Source organism: Austrofundulus limnaeus, unplaced genomic scaffold (genome assembly GCF_001266775.1).
Source record: "Austrofundulus limnaeus strain Quisiro unplaced genomic scaffold, Austrofundulus_limnaeus-1.0 Scaffold17, whole genome shotgun sequence".
Taxonomy (NCBI): domain Eukaryota; kingdom Metazoa; phylum Chordata; class Actinopteri; order Cyprinodontiformes; family Rivulidae; genus Austrofundulus; species Austrofundulus limnaeus.
In genome coordinates, this window is record NW_013952419.1 from 2,242,901 (window position 1) to 2,258,014 (window position 15,114).

The 15,114-nt window shown below is 37.2% G+C and overlaps 1 protein-coding gene across 1 annotated transcript in view; it reads right to left on the reverse strand.

Annotated features, from left to right (window-relative positions):
* LOC106514128 (glutamate receptor ionotropic, kainate 1) overlaps positions 1-15,114 on the reverse strand; it is a gene marked incomplete in the record, with an annotated part of 41,234 nt that overhangs the window by 15,121 nt on the left and 10,999 nt on the right. Inside the window, 9 exon segments of the mRNA XM_014003241.1 lie at positions 259-375; positions 3,443-3,487; positions 3,697-3,804; positions 8,408-8,551; positions 8,631-8,801; positions 8,980-9,033; positions 9,471-9,652; positions 11,931-12,188; positions 12,413-12,580. Of these exon segments, the coding sequence (XP_013858695.1) occupies positions 259-375; positions 3,443-3,487; positions 3,697-3,804; positions 8,408-8,551; positions 8,631-8,801; positions 8,980-9,033; positions 9,471-9,652; positions 11,931-12,188; positions 12,413-12,580 (1,247 nt within the window).

Genomic DNA, 15,114 nt, shown 5'->3' on the forward strand with positions numbered 1-15,114 from the left:
CCATTAGGTTATGTATTTTCTAATTGCTATAACATGGTTTGGAAAAGGTCATTTGTATTTCTATAAAAATAATTTATTTTCAATACTGATAAAAATTGCCCTTTGGTTTGGACCAAGTATTTTTAGCCACTTGTGAAACTGAGTTTGACCCCCCTAATCTAACCATTTAAATAAAGTAATATCATACCTCTCCATTTGTTTCTAAACACATAAATGTACTCCTTCTATCTCCTTATGCAGTTCTCTGTTCCTCCTCACCAGAATTGTAGWGACAATCAGAGTCCTGTTTGCCATAGAGTCTGTCACGTTGTTGTTCTTGTCTCTGTTGGGCTTTTCCATCAAGGTCATGCCTCTGTATGAATTCCACACAGCAACCTGGAAACACAAAATGTGGCTTAGAAATTATAAAATAACCTCTGCTGCTGTTTTTTTAAAAAAGCAGGATATTACATTTGACTTGTGCTACTGGTAGTGAAAGACTGACTAAACTGGGGTGTAGCCAAGAGTTTTGTCAGTTTGCTGAAGCTTTAAATAAACTGGGAACACTTAAGTGATCACTGTCACCTGCATATTGAAAGGGATTAAGATGACAGATTTGTTCTCTTATCCATAAAAATACACATTTTGTTAGTTTCCAAGCTTAAAAAAGAAGTCAGAACCAGCTTCGGCATGCTGATTTTACTCAAAAATATAAAAAAAATAATACTCAATGAACAGAAACATAAGTAGAATAAAGGTTCAAAGACCAGAAACTTCCAGATTTTTTAATTCTCTGATATGTTCACTGCTCCTTTACCTTTAATCTGCTGCCCTGATGAAGCATCATCTGAGTGAATTGCTTAAATATTTTACTTAAACTTTTTTTCTGAAACTAAAGCAGTGCTTTGCTCTGAAATCTTTGCCAGGTAAATTTTGTWGTAACCACWGTGGGTTCTGAAACATCAAGGYATCTTGAAAAGATTTTCAGAATGAATTACATTTAAAAATGACYACTAACAACTTTTTTCCGTWACTTGTTACAAAAGTGTGTGGTTGGTGTACTTAAAAATTGATAAAATTAGCATAATAAATATTGTTACTTGTTTATTTGGCCTGATAACARTGTTTGTCACCCAAAAATAGTTGGGGGCAAAGGTCTCTGCTAATGTTAGTTTGTGGGTGGAAATCTGAAAAGTTTGGGGACCAMTGATATACAACATTATATATTCTGTGGCTGTTTTAATATTATTGATTTATAACAGTGACAAACTAAATCTCAGCCTGAGCATAATGGTAAATATCAGCAGGGATGGTATGAACAAAAAAGGGTAGAATCAGAGGGGGGTTTAGGGGGACCAGAGGGCAACCCGGTGCCACAGTATAAGTGAATGAGGCTGTCTGCTTCMTATAACTAAGCAGTATAATCCCAGCAGTTATCAGATTAGAACAGGCGTCTGGCAGCTGGATTCTGAAACGCTCTAATCCCCTCACTGTTAAAGAGCCAAGCGAGGGTCAGGGGAGCTCATGGCAGTGATGCAATCAAGTTAAGCGCATTAACTTGTTACGCTTCATTGTTAATCAAACTAGAAGTGACAAGATTTGATTTTYCTGCAAGTAACTTTATGCAAACGAAAGGTGTTGTATTCGGGGGCTTTTTGTTTAGAAACGATTCGTTCTGTCAGTCAGTGCAAAGAGGCTGACTGGCAGTGAACGCATGATTAAACTCAGCAAAGGACTTACTTTTTTACTTTTTATATTATAACTTTTCTCAGAAAATTGTAACATGGGCTTATCTGTTCCAACCATAACATTTTATCATCCTCAAACCCACATAGACATAAAATTGTGCAAATCTATGACAGTGCTAAATGTGTTGAATATTCCCACCTAGTCTTACAATGGTTTTAATTTTCACATTAATATGCACTCAGTACCCCTTAAGGACAATGTGAAAAAACATTTTATTCAATTGGTGGTTGTTTCCTTTTTGGTTGTTCCTTTTAGTGTTTACAACAGTGAGCAAACTTTGGCTCAGATGCCATCTGAGGAAAATTAAATTAACTGAACATAAAACGGAGTATATATACTAGAACATGAATCAAAAACTCAGTGACAGGATTGTTGCACGRCATAGACCTGAGGAAGGAAATGACAAAAGTGGGACAACACCAGGACTTTTCTAAGAGATGGTCACTTGGACACGCTGAACAATCGAAGGAGAGAGGTGACCAAGAAACGAGCTTCAGTTCGAGAAGGACGACAACTGCAGGGCTTTCTGTCAGAGGGCAAAGCACTTCAATGTCCACTTTAAAAACTCTCAGACTGATGGACATGATTTTGTTGAAACCTGACTGAACTGTTTGGCTTCAATCTTAAATGCTAAAATATAGTCTTTGTCAGTCATATGGTCATTRTTTTTAAAGCCTTTGCCATGGGTTTACCATTTATAGTGGTGTAAATTTACCAGAGCAGCTCCCAACAGCAAATGAGGTGTAAAAAAATGACAGGAAATCTCTCTTAAAGCCTTTAAAAAGGTGTTATGAATCCTACAGCTCCTCTATACTCAGGACCTAATCACACACTTCCTGTGGATCAAAGGACTATTTAAGGGGGGAAAAAATGCTAAAAAGTCTTTTCCCCAAAAGTAAACAATTTAAAATAATCTCAATTTGTAGTCTCTTCCTTTCCTTTCTTCGGGGTGCATTTAACACTTCAGTGTACAAGAACTAACTGCAGTGGACTGATAATTTCTCCATCATGACCATAAATTCAGGTGTTTTATGGAACGTGCTTACCATTTTGTCATTACTCCTCCAAGCCGAGGCTGTTAAAAGCTAAAAGTACTGAATAAAATCAAAATTGCAGCATAAATCCAGGCTTCTGYACCTCGACAGCTGCTGACTGCCCACATAACTCACTTTGACAACAAAGACTGACAGAAAAGACGAATTTAACAGGTTATGTTCAGGAGGATGAAGTGGATCAATGTTTTCTTTTCTTTCGATTGAATCTTTTTTAAAGAGTACTTAGGCTTCTTTAAAACTACTTTGTTTTAGACTTGTTTAAAAAAGTGATGTACAGTATCTGTAAAACATATTCTTAATCACAGCCAGAAGGGTTAGAATTAAAATGAGATTAGATAAAGTAAAACAAAAAGAGCTATTTTTTATAATGTTAAAAAAAAGTTACTTGTTTCTAAAACTGCCCTAAAACATAAAAGTTTTGACACTTGTCAGATCAGTCAGAGCCTGCAGCCAAACAGAGGACCGTGGAAAAAAAAACAGCTCTGAAATGTCAAATATAGCAGTGCTGTACACAAAACCAGCGAAGAGCAACAAAATTGACAAGGCAGGTAACGGGGTGGGTGTGAGGGGGGGTGTCGGTGACATATGGAATGAAAACTACGGGGAGGAACAGAAAAAACAACAACAAAGGTTTCAAACCAAACAGGACTCGAACAAACCTTGATCCACCTTTTTGTGAGGCGGCTTGTGCTCTCCGTTATAAACTTTAGAAACGTTGAAGAACATGAAGCACAGATAGCATGAAGAAGAAGAAAAAAAACGCAAACAAAAATAATTACCAGTCATGAATGGACACGTTTTAGACTTAATACCTGGAATAATGGATTAAATGACACCCCCCCCCCCCCTCCATGTCTGTGAATCAGCTGGCACGAGGCTGGTGTGACGGACTGTTTGAGGCTTTATTACTCACTCTGGCAGTGCCGTCCTCTTGGAGGCTGATGATGTCCAAATCAAAGTCTCTCCTCAGGCCATCTGTCTTATTTAGAACAATGTGCCCCGTCAGTCCGTCCCACTGGGCCTGGACAGAAAACAGACACCCACAGACAAACAAAAACGAGTAGCAGGAGGCTGTTTAAGTTCTTTCTGACTGAAATGCAGCTGACAGATCTGCAACACACTCTTGTGTTAAGAAAACATGTTTCTGTGTTGATGAAGGACCATAGATGCAGGATGTGATGGAATTTCAACATGCAGGTGTGTTTATGTCTAAAACACATTACTTAGCAGATATGATCACACTGTAATTATTGCAAAAACAATAAATTAGTTAGTTTAAAATGTGCTGACTGTCCCTGTGTTTAGAATAAAAAGTAGGGAAATTAGTGTTTGGTAGATTATTTCTTTGTTCTAACAATGCTTCTTGGCAATAAATCTTAACCCATTGCAAAGCCTGTTAATTTCCCTTTTAAATGGCGCCACATTTGTAAGGATCATGTATTTGTGGGATGAGCRGTAGAGCTGAGTATGTGGGTTGTGCACATTAAAAAATTGCCAAATCTTCTCTGACAAACAGCTTATTTTGCTGTTATTGACTCTTGTTGTGAGCTCCTGGTGTCCACAGGTGTTGCCAATCAGATGCCTGCTACAAAATGTATTGCCAAACATTGTTACAAGAGAAAACACTTATTCCATTACTTCCTGTTGTCTCATGTAGCTGTTTAGTTYAAGTTTTTCTGTTACTGAAAGCTTGACAGAAAATTTGGTTTTGAAAAAAATCCCCAAATAATAAACTTATACCCCTGCAGCCAAAACACCAAAGTTTCTTCAAACGTTGGTGAACTGTTTATTTCACAAACTTTAACATCCCAGAGGATATGAAGTGGACATCAGACATTTTTTTTTTCTCTAAATGTGTGTTTTTTTAACAGACCATGATGTTTGGCATCTCGCCGACCTGCTATCTCCTGAATGCAGGGACTTCTTTTTACAAACATGCAACAGATATGAAGTCTACAATGTCACCTAGGTTAACTGCAAATAAAAAATAAGCTTTGGGTGGTTTGTAACTTTCAGATTATTCATTAGAGTTAGGAAAACATTTTTGCAGCAAAACTGCATTGAGGTCACAACCCACCATTCCTCAGCCAAGACATACAGGATTGAGTTTTGCTCTGGTTTTCGACTGAGTCATTTGCTGCTTCAAGYGTTTCTTTGGACATCTTATAGGAACTGTTCCAAAATGTCCAGGTGTATTTACTGGCAAAGCTTGAAGTCTGAAAATCCAGTGTTCTGATTATGCATTGCTCACACGAAACCTTAGATTCACATTTAAAAAGCTTATTAAATATTCTCATAGCTGARATGAGGATAAATGAAATTTCTCATACTTTTTAGTACTGTTTCTGAGGATCTATAATTTTACTAAGTAATTGCAACTTTTACTTTTATTTTGTTACATTCAAGACATAAAGACAATGCTTTTGCTTCTTTTAAAAAATAGTTATCACCTTGCAACACGCTACACATTTAAATATGACTAGAATGTGTCGTAAAAATGAGTTGTTTTTGCACTCTAAAAAATAGGTGTTGAATTTTCTTACTTAATCAAGTTACAGTGGGTAAAATAAGTATTGAACATGTCACCATTTTTCTCAGTAAATATATTACTAGAGGTGCTGATGACATGAAATTTTCACCAGATGTTGGTAACAACCCAAGTGATCCATACATACAAAGAAATCAAACCATAAATGTCCAGAAATGAAGTTATTTGTAATAATGTGGAATGGCAMAGGGAAAAAGTATTGAACACACTTACTGAAATTTATCTAATACTTTGTACAAAAGCCTTTGTTGTCAATGACAGCTTCAAGACACCTCCTGTATGGAGAAACTCTTGGCATGCATTGCTCAGGWGTGATTTTGGCCCATTCTTCCACACAAACAGTCTTCAAATCTTGAAGGTTTCGTGGACCTCTTCTATGAACTCTGATCTTTAGTTCTTTCCATAGATTTTCTGTTGGATTCAGGTCAGGTGATTGGCTGGRCCATTCCAGCAGCTTTAGTTTCTTTCTCTGAAACCAACTGAGAGTTTCCTTGGCTTTGTGTTTGGGCTCATTGTCTTGCTGAAATGTCCAGCCACGTTTCATCTTCATCATCCTGGTAGATGGAAGCAGATTTTTATCAAGAATGTCTCTGTACATTTTTCCACTCATCCTTCCTTCAATTATTTGAAGTTTGCCAGTACCATATGCTGAAAAACAGCCCCACACCATGATGTTCCCACCTCCAAACTTCACTGTTGGTRTGGTGTTTTTGGGCTGATGTGCAGTGCCATTTGACCTCCAAACATGATGTGTATTCTGGCATCCAAACAGTTCAATGTTGTTCTCATCTGACCAGACTATATTCTCCCAGTATTACACAGGCTTGTTTAAAYGTTGTGCAGCAAACTTTAAAGGAGCTTCAACATGYTGTTTCTTCAGCAGTGGAGTCTTGCRTKGTGAGCGTGCATACAGGCCATGGTGGTTCAGTGCATTACTTATTGTTTTCTTTGAAACAATCGTACCTGCTAATTCCAGGTCTTTCTGAAGCTCTCCACAAGTGGTYCTTGGCTCTTGGACAACTCTTCTGATMATTCTTTTCACTCCTCTGTCAGAAATCTTGTGAGGAGCAYCTGGTYGTGGTCRRTTTATGGTGAAATAAYGTTCTTTCCACTTCTGAATTATGGCCCCAACAGTGCTCACTGGAACCTTCAGAAGTTTAGACATTCTTCTGTAACCGATGCCATCATTATGCTTTGCAACAATAAGGTTGTGAAGGTCTTGAGAGAGCTCTTTACTTTTACCCATCATCAGATGGTTCTTGTGTGATACCTGGCCATAATTTGGGACTGAATCAGCTGATATTAACTTGCACTGACAAGGGGCAGGCTTGCTTTCTAATTACTGAGAGAGTTCAGCTGGTGTCTTGGCTTTCCATGCCTTTTTACACCTCCCTTTMTTCATGTGTTCAATACTTTTTCCCTGTGCCATTCCACATTATTACAAATAACTTCATTTCTGGACATTTATGGTTTGATTTCTTTGTATGTATGGATCACTTGGGTTGTTACCAACATCTGGTGAAAATTTCATGTCATTAGCACCTCTAGTAATATATTTACTGAGAAAAATGGCAGTGTGTTCGATACTTATTTTACCCGCTGTATGCTAACTGGTTCCACCAAATCGAGCTGAGAAAATTGAGCAATATTACAAACTGATTTACATTTACCCAACTCGGCGAAGTAAATCCAACACTTAATTTCTTACAATGTGTGTAAAATTAAATTTACTTTTACTTTCTCAATTATTGTGAGCAGTTTTATGACTTTTACTGAAGTACTTTTCTTATCAGAAGTTCATTGTTGCCAAAGTCATTTTCTTCATTTCAATTCAATTTAGTTTAATTTGTATAGAGCCAAGTCACTACAAATGTTGTCCACAAAAACAATAAATCTAATAAAGCTAGCAGATTGGGTTGAAAGTATTGTGTTAAGGTATTTTTGCTTTTACTTTTGTTATTTTTTACACCATCTCTATAACAAAAATTCCATTAAAAAATCTTGAAGTGCACAAGAACACACTAATTAAGAAGATTCATTGTTTTTTATGCTAACAAATAATTCACCTAGGCTGCCCAATAAATGCTTACTCCTTCTTGGGAACTAGACTGAAAAAATCTTTTAAGCCAGGTTTCCTCCTCTTCTAACTAAGAAATCACTTTTATGTGTCTGACTACATTTGTTGCTGAAGGAGAGGTTTTTCATAATGCATTTTAATTTGAATGGGAAATACCAGTTAAAGGCAATAAAACCATCTCTACAAGAACTACGAAATGATCTTCTTTTCTTGGTTTCCAAGAGAAATTGTTGCAGACCGAATGTCAAAAGGRCATTCACGTAGGTCAAATATAAATCAGTTTCATTCATCCACAAAAGCCCAATCAGTGTTGTGGAGAATATCAACCAAAAGTTTTGTTTTGTCCAGGTTGTAATTCCAGAAATAAAAGCCACGTTTCTTATGTTCTCCTCTCACCAGTCAGAAATGTTTTTAATCGAGTGTCGTGTCCAGTGTATTATTAGTTCTGACAGTCAGAGAGGTTACTGTGTAATGATGAATAATAGCAGAGAAGTACAGATGCTTTAATGGATGGGCAGAGACAAACCAACTAAAGGCTAAAAAGGCAAGAAGCATTTGTATTAAAAAAAGCAGCAAGGCATGCAGAGGAAAATATGAGCGTGGGTGGAGAGGTAATATCCTGTCTCCTTGAAAGGCAACAGTCCTCCACTGGATTTAAGACTTAGGAGATCAAAACACTCATGCATCAAAGGCCTCATTTCTGTCTGTAGGCATCCAGTCTCACACTTAAGCTAGGCCCCATGCTTTCAACTTACAAGTACATAAATGCTGGGTAATTCATTCCAAGCCCTGTCAGAGGGGACCTATAAACTATCAAAACATGCTATTGCTTGACACCATCTAACACTGAATTTTGCAACATTTCAAATGAAAAACTGGGGCAATATGAATATTAAATAAAATCCTCAAAACGCACCATCAAAAAGTTACATTTGTCAAGCGAGAAGCACCGAGAAGAGCCCGAGTGAGGAAGAGGGGCTCTCAGCTCGGTGACCTTACCTCTTTGAACAAGTTCATGAAGCGAGGTCCGAAGCGCCACGGCTTGTGGCGGTGACACTGCAGCGAGCTGACGGTCATCTGAGTGGCCCGCTGGGACGCAACCGCCACCATGTGCACGGCATCGAACATCAAGGCTGCATCTGTCTGCAGAGGAGGCAGAGAAAACTGGTGCTAAAAGAGCAAAGACGGGAAAGAGATACGATGGAAGTCCCAATCTGCTTACAGTCATGACTCCATCCAACAGGCCACTCTCCTGTTTGGGACCCTGCACCCTGTCCATGGCCCACTTATCGATGGTGGCGGCCACCCAGGGGTCATCAAAGTTCAGCAGCCTGAACCCCGTCATGTTGACCCCACTGTAACGGTATGGCTCCAGATCCAGAGCGAACAAATCCTGCCAGACAAAAAGAGAACATGGAAATGTACAAAGGCATGAAATAATTTAGAAATTTCCTTGTCAAAAAAAATAAAGTTTATTCAACAATAGCATCCTGTGTGCAAAAGCAGAAAAGATGGAAATAACCGTTATGCTGTATAGTTAGTAAAACGACCTCCGTTTTTCTCAAACTCACCAAAGTTGTGAAGAAAAAGTGATAATACTCTGTCATCATTCCCATCGATGAAAGCTGTGAAAAGATGTTCCAAAATGTGTAAACTATTTCAAAATCAAAAACAAATAATTGTGCTAATTTTGTTTTATAGCAAGTTCTATTTCCACATATTTTAAACTGTACAAGGTTTAATCTGTTCAAATCGTCAGGTTGGTATTACAGCTCATCAACTGTCAGTTAATTTTATTTTTGTTTTGTTTTTAGAGATTAAAAAATATGTTGGTGTTTTGAAATGCTAACGAGTACTGTAAAGTCAAAACTATTCCTGTTTATGTTCTTAATAGCATCGTTCAAAATGCAGACGTCTTTGTTAACAAAGAAACGAGGATATTAGGCTCCACAACAATAAAAACAAATGCAATGAAGAAATAAGTCCCCAAAGGAGACATGAGTGTGTCGGAACATTTATAGAAGAAACTAAAGTAGAAAATGTATAATATGACTGTGCTGACCTGCTTTAGAAGTTCAGAAGCCATGCGATAAGAACAGTCAAAGATAATAAAAAACTCTCGGTCTTTCTTCAGTTCTTTAAGCAGYGGCCGAGCGTCCTGGTTACCCGGGGTGAGCTGACGGATCCGGATCTTTAAGTTTAACTTTGCTGGAGCCTTGATCAGCTCCTGCATCCTCATTAAACCTAAAAAAAAGCAAGGAAAACAAATCGTATTATTTCCTCCTTCCTCTTCTGCATCTTCTCTGTGGCTCTTGGAGGCAGACTTATGGAAGTTTAGGAAAGTCAGTATTTTTCCTCATAGTTTTGGAAATATTAACATTTATTTTCAAAGTGCAGCACTGAATAAGTGCCTGAGAGGAGTTGAGGCAGTAATCCTTCAGCTTGGTTCTGCTGTATTTAAAGGATTTTCCTTTCTGAGTGCAAAACGTATTTATTATTATTATTATTATTATTATTATTATTATTATTATTATTATTATTATTATTATTATTATTATTATTATTATTATTATTATTATTATTATTATTGCATCTTGGATTTTACTGTTAATTAAGACAGTTTTAGCCACCGAGACACTTCCAATCCTCTGGGTGCTTTTGGCTGTAGTACAGCAGATGAACAATCCATTTGTTCAGATGTGTTAGGGGAAAAAAAGATGCTTCCAGAATTACAGACCCTCGTTAACAAATCTGGTCTGCTCCAATATCCTCTGCTCCTGGTGAACTGCTTTGTTGTAATGAGCTGGTTGCACCTGCGTTTTCAGTTTGACTCACTTTTGGAATCTCCTCCACAGAACTGTCGACCCTCACAGGTGTTGTTCCTGTCGCAAACAGACTCGACTTTGTATGGTCTGGTAGATATGYCACTTGAAGTTCAGCTTATTGCTGAAATAATTTTTTTTTACCATGTTCAGAATTGTTCAAAAAATTTGAAAAAGTTCTCTTTTGTATAATTTGCTAAAAAATGACAATTAGGTACATTATTTTGTTAAAATATCTGCAACTATAAATGGAAAATCAGTGTTTCAAGGAAAAGCTTGAAAAGCCACAGATGGCAACTATAGAATAAATCTGTTTAATCGTCTTTTATGAGTAAAAATACAGCCTTGTACCTATCTGCTATGTTTTTTATTGCTATAAAATATTTCATGGAAACAAATACATTATCAGAAAATTGGTTCACTCTTAGGTCRTCTGTTCATTGAAGAAACAATAATTCAGCCCTGAGTTTCCTTACTGTTTTTTTTATGGCAGAATGAGTCATAAGTGAGCAGTAAGTGTCTCAACAACAACAAAGAAAACATCATTTCTGTGAAAATGGTCAGGTTTAAAGATTGGAATAGAAAAAGAAAAAAGACAATACTTTGAAATACCTTCAGAAACATATTGATTAAACAAAAAATCTAAAATAAAAAAATACACGAGAATTTTCATCTGAGAAAAAATGTGATGGGTTTTGCAAAGTTCTGAAAGTGACTTATGACATTCATGTTCAAGATCTTGTTTTTCAGCTTTTTTGTTTAAAGTCTTCAAGATACATGAGCTTTGTTCTGTAATAACAAGGTTTTCTATTTTAATGGAGTGTTCCACTGTATCTCTTTTCATGTTTGTGAGAGATTCTGTCTTTGTCATATCTAAATTTCAATCAAAAATCAAAGATTAAAAACAAAAACTATATAAACTCTMACATTTCCTGAGCTTCTAATGAAAGGACGTTTGAGCAGGAAGGGGCAACATTCAAGGCCAATCAGTGGTTTAATTTGGACGTGGCTGATAGATCAAAATAAAAAAGACGGTGCTTTGTCAGATTGGGTTCAGTGGGGCCGTCTCAGAGGAAGAGACTCTGTAAAAGAGAATAAAACTTATAACTATAGCCATAACCTGTGAATTACTCTAAGGTAAAAAAAAAAAAAAAACATGCTGGGCAACACTTTTCCACTTTTGCATTTTTTAAAGGGTCCAGTCTCAAAATCCTAACTTCACATTATAAATCTCTGATAAAATATTATATAAGAACATTATTATATGAAATCTTCTGAGTTCACACCCGTTGTCTTGATTTTAGGTTCCCTGGGGGAAAACGTGTACCACTGCTTCCCAATGTTCAATAAAAAAATGACACATAGACTGAGGAATATTGCCCWTAGAGGTCCCACCATTGTGTTAAACCTGGACCAGTGTTCAGTTGTGCATCAGAGACTGAAATTGTTGTTTTTATGCGATTTTCAGAGCACAAACACTTCCATTTGTTCATCATGACATGTTGAAATGGGTAAAAATGAATAAAATCAAACATGTAAATGACCAATGATGTTTTTTTAAAATCAAATTGAACATTAATACATTTGTCATTTGGGCTCTGTTTAATGCATGGGCGGGATCTCTAATAATACTCCTAATTTTGCGGTGTTTTTAAAAGCACTACACAGTAATTGGCCAATAACACAATAAKTGACGCTACCTGTGCTGTCCTCATAAACCACGGTCAGTTTTCTCCATTTGAAAAAGGTCACCACGTCCAGGATGGCCCTGGCGAGGGCGGTGTACTCAGGGTACAGGTTGATGAAGAACGTGTCCTTGTTGTCCACAGACGGGTGCTTCCAGCGGGTCTGTATGTGAGGGACTTCCAGGGCGTTGCAGATGGACTGGACCGCGCTGACAGAGGAGCTGTGGGAGGGGCCGAACACAGCAATCACCCCGAGAGCCAGCTGGTCACATGCTGGTTAGAAAAAAAGAAGAAAACGTAAAATTAGGATTGTTTTTGTTTTTTTTTTATTTTTCAGAAATTGCATTTTTTAAACAAAYTAAATAGGAGTGTTTGAGTATATCTTAAAGAGATAATTCCAATCTTCTGATTTTAGCATGAAATATTTTTACCTGTTCATAATTGTAACAGATGATGATACAGGCCACTTCAATCACGCAAGGAGTTCGAGTTCTCACCTCTTCTGGAAGCCTCGAAGCCATCAAAGACGTTGATACGCTGGATGTCGTAGGTGAGGGTTGCGTTTGGCATCAAAGTCTTGTTGCGGTTTATGTTGTTCACAGCAAACTTGAAAGCCAGCTCATCCATACTCACTAACTCACTTTCCCTGGTCTCGAAAATGCCGCCTGAGCATGAAGAAAGATGAGAGGCACCGAGAGTTCAAAACAGGAGGGTAGAGGGGGAAAAAACACAACATAACCAGCACCACTGAGTTTTACCTCTAGTTTCATTAAATCGTTTTTTTGTGTGACTTTGTGACTATATTTATTTTASCCCTACAACTTGGCAAAAGTGTAGTGCAGGTCAGAAACAGTTAGCATCCTTTCTGCTTCTCTCCTACCAACTCGCTACACTGACAAAATGAGAAAGATTTTTGTGCTATGTTAAGTTTTGTAAATATAAAGATGTTTTCTTTGACGTTTTGTATTTGAAGGCTATGCACGTTGCACGCACTTTAAAAAAACAGCGCTAAGAGTTTACAAGCTTCTGCAAAAATGCTTTAATCAGACTCTGACAAAAACAAGCAAATTGACCAGTCTACTTTTACATCAACTGCACTTTCCACATGGAGTTATTAAAATAATCTTCAGTGCACTTTTGTTTCATTTCGTTTCCATTTGGAGCTGACACATTAACGTGCATGAAACCCTCATTTCTGTCATTATGTCACTGTTGTTAACTTTTCATCACAGCTCAGCTTATTGCTTGGATTTTAACTTATAAACTGATTTTTATCTAAATTTCATCAAAGTACCACTAGAGAGTTCTGAAGTCTTAATTGGATCACAGTTTGAGAATGATATCTCTAATAGTTCAGTAAAATGTCAAAACTTCTAGTGACAGCATTGCAGAATGCAGCCAACTCACAGACTCCCACAACACAATGGGCCTCATGCAAGAATCGTTCATATAAACAGATTTGTTCTTAAGTTGTGCRTACGAGTGATTTAGGAGAATTTGTGGCATTCAACAATTTTCTCGTATTCTAAGATTTTTTTTTTCAGATACGAACAATAGCTGTGCGCTTTATGCTACTGCTAAATTTGTGAATAAATGAAAACTATGAAGCACAGTTGTTTACACTTATATTAAAAATATTTGATSAAAGGAAAACCGGAGCAGGACTAGAGACAGATGAATTTGATTTAAATTTTTATTTCTGTGACTCTATACGATCCATGGGAGACACGACATTAACAGASATCATTTCATTTCCTCTGCTTTGTCAGCTCCTTCAATTCCACAGCTGATGCTGCTAAAAATGACAGATTTTCTTTTCTGATCTCTGAGAGCAGGACTTCAATCTCTAAAGTTCTACTTTTTCCTTTTCGCTGTCATTTTAATGAATTCGTTCCTGGTACGTGGGGCAGGAAACATTACCTTATATGGTGTTTGGGTTGGTAGATTATGCTAATCTCCTCTCCTCGTGCACGAGCACCTGATACACATTCATCAGTTTACGCAGCTCATTTACACACTTTTCCTGAAGATAGAAGAGTTTGTTGAAACTGACGTGACATGTTCGTACGAACCCTTTGTACGAACAAAGGTAAGAGAAAATTAGGATAAGAATACGAACATGTTCGTATTCTTATCCTATATTACCTAAATTTCTCTTACCTTTGTTCGTACGAACCCTTCGTACGAACAAAGGTAAGAGAAATTTAGGATAAGAATACGAACATGTTCTTGCATGAGGCCCATTTTTCTTACAATTTGTAAGACGAGTCAGAGCGGAGGACTTCTACTGTGTTTACACTCATACAACCTTAGATGAACAYATATAACGTTGCCATTATTTATTCAACAGACACTAAGTCAAAATGATAAAGTTTTGGAGCAAAGTACACTACTGCTTTCCGAGAAAATAAGGAGCAGGCTGATGGTGCTAATCAGATTAGTTTAATTAACTGAAAATCTGTTAGTTTGAGTTAAATTATTAAAGATACAAAAGAAAAAAACATGTCTTGGCAGTATGCTGGTCCTTAAAGTAATGGTGGTAATACCGATCCAGGAAAAAATAAGTATAATACCAGCAAGGATGTGAAGCATTTGTGGCTATCAATCAACTTCCAGWCCCCATCTGAAGGCTCGGTCCAATTAGCTGCCAATCGTTTCATGTTTGGACATTCCAACAAGTTCAGCCCGAGGTCAGACAGAGCATGCTCAGAGAAAATATAAAAGAAGAGCCCAGGAGCTACATGAAAGCGTAACATCCTTGGAAAGGTTGCCAAGGGGAAAGCCTCTTATCTCTAAAGATGAACATTGGAAGAAATTGGGTCAAACTCCAGGATGGGGATCGTACGGGCAGCTGCAAATCTGCAACACACTAATAAAAAAAAAAAAAACTAAAAGTGGCAATGGTCCAGTCAAAGTCCAAACCTCTACTTGATTGATTGTTACTGCATRAAGGCAGATCAGCACAAAAAAAAATGTCAACGAACCTCAATGAACTGAAACAAGAAGAGTGGGCCAAAATGCTTCCACATTTTTATTTCAAGATTTTGCTGCTGTTGTAGCTTCTGCTTACAACTATACTAAAATAGTAAATATAGCTTCTCTATTTAAGTTTTTTTAATAAGCAATAATCATGGAGTTATATCAGCAGGAGTGAGTCTTGAGGGTTGATTATGTAAAAATTTACTATTAGAGTGTATAC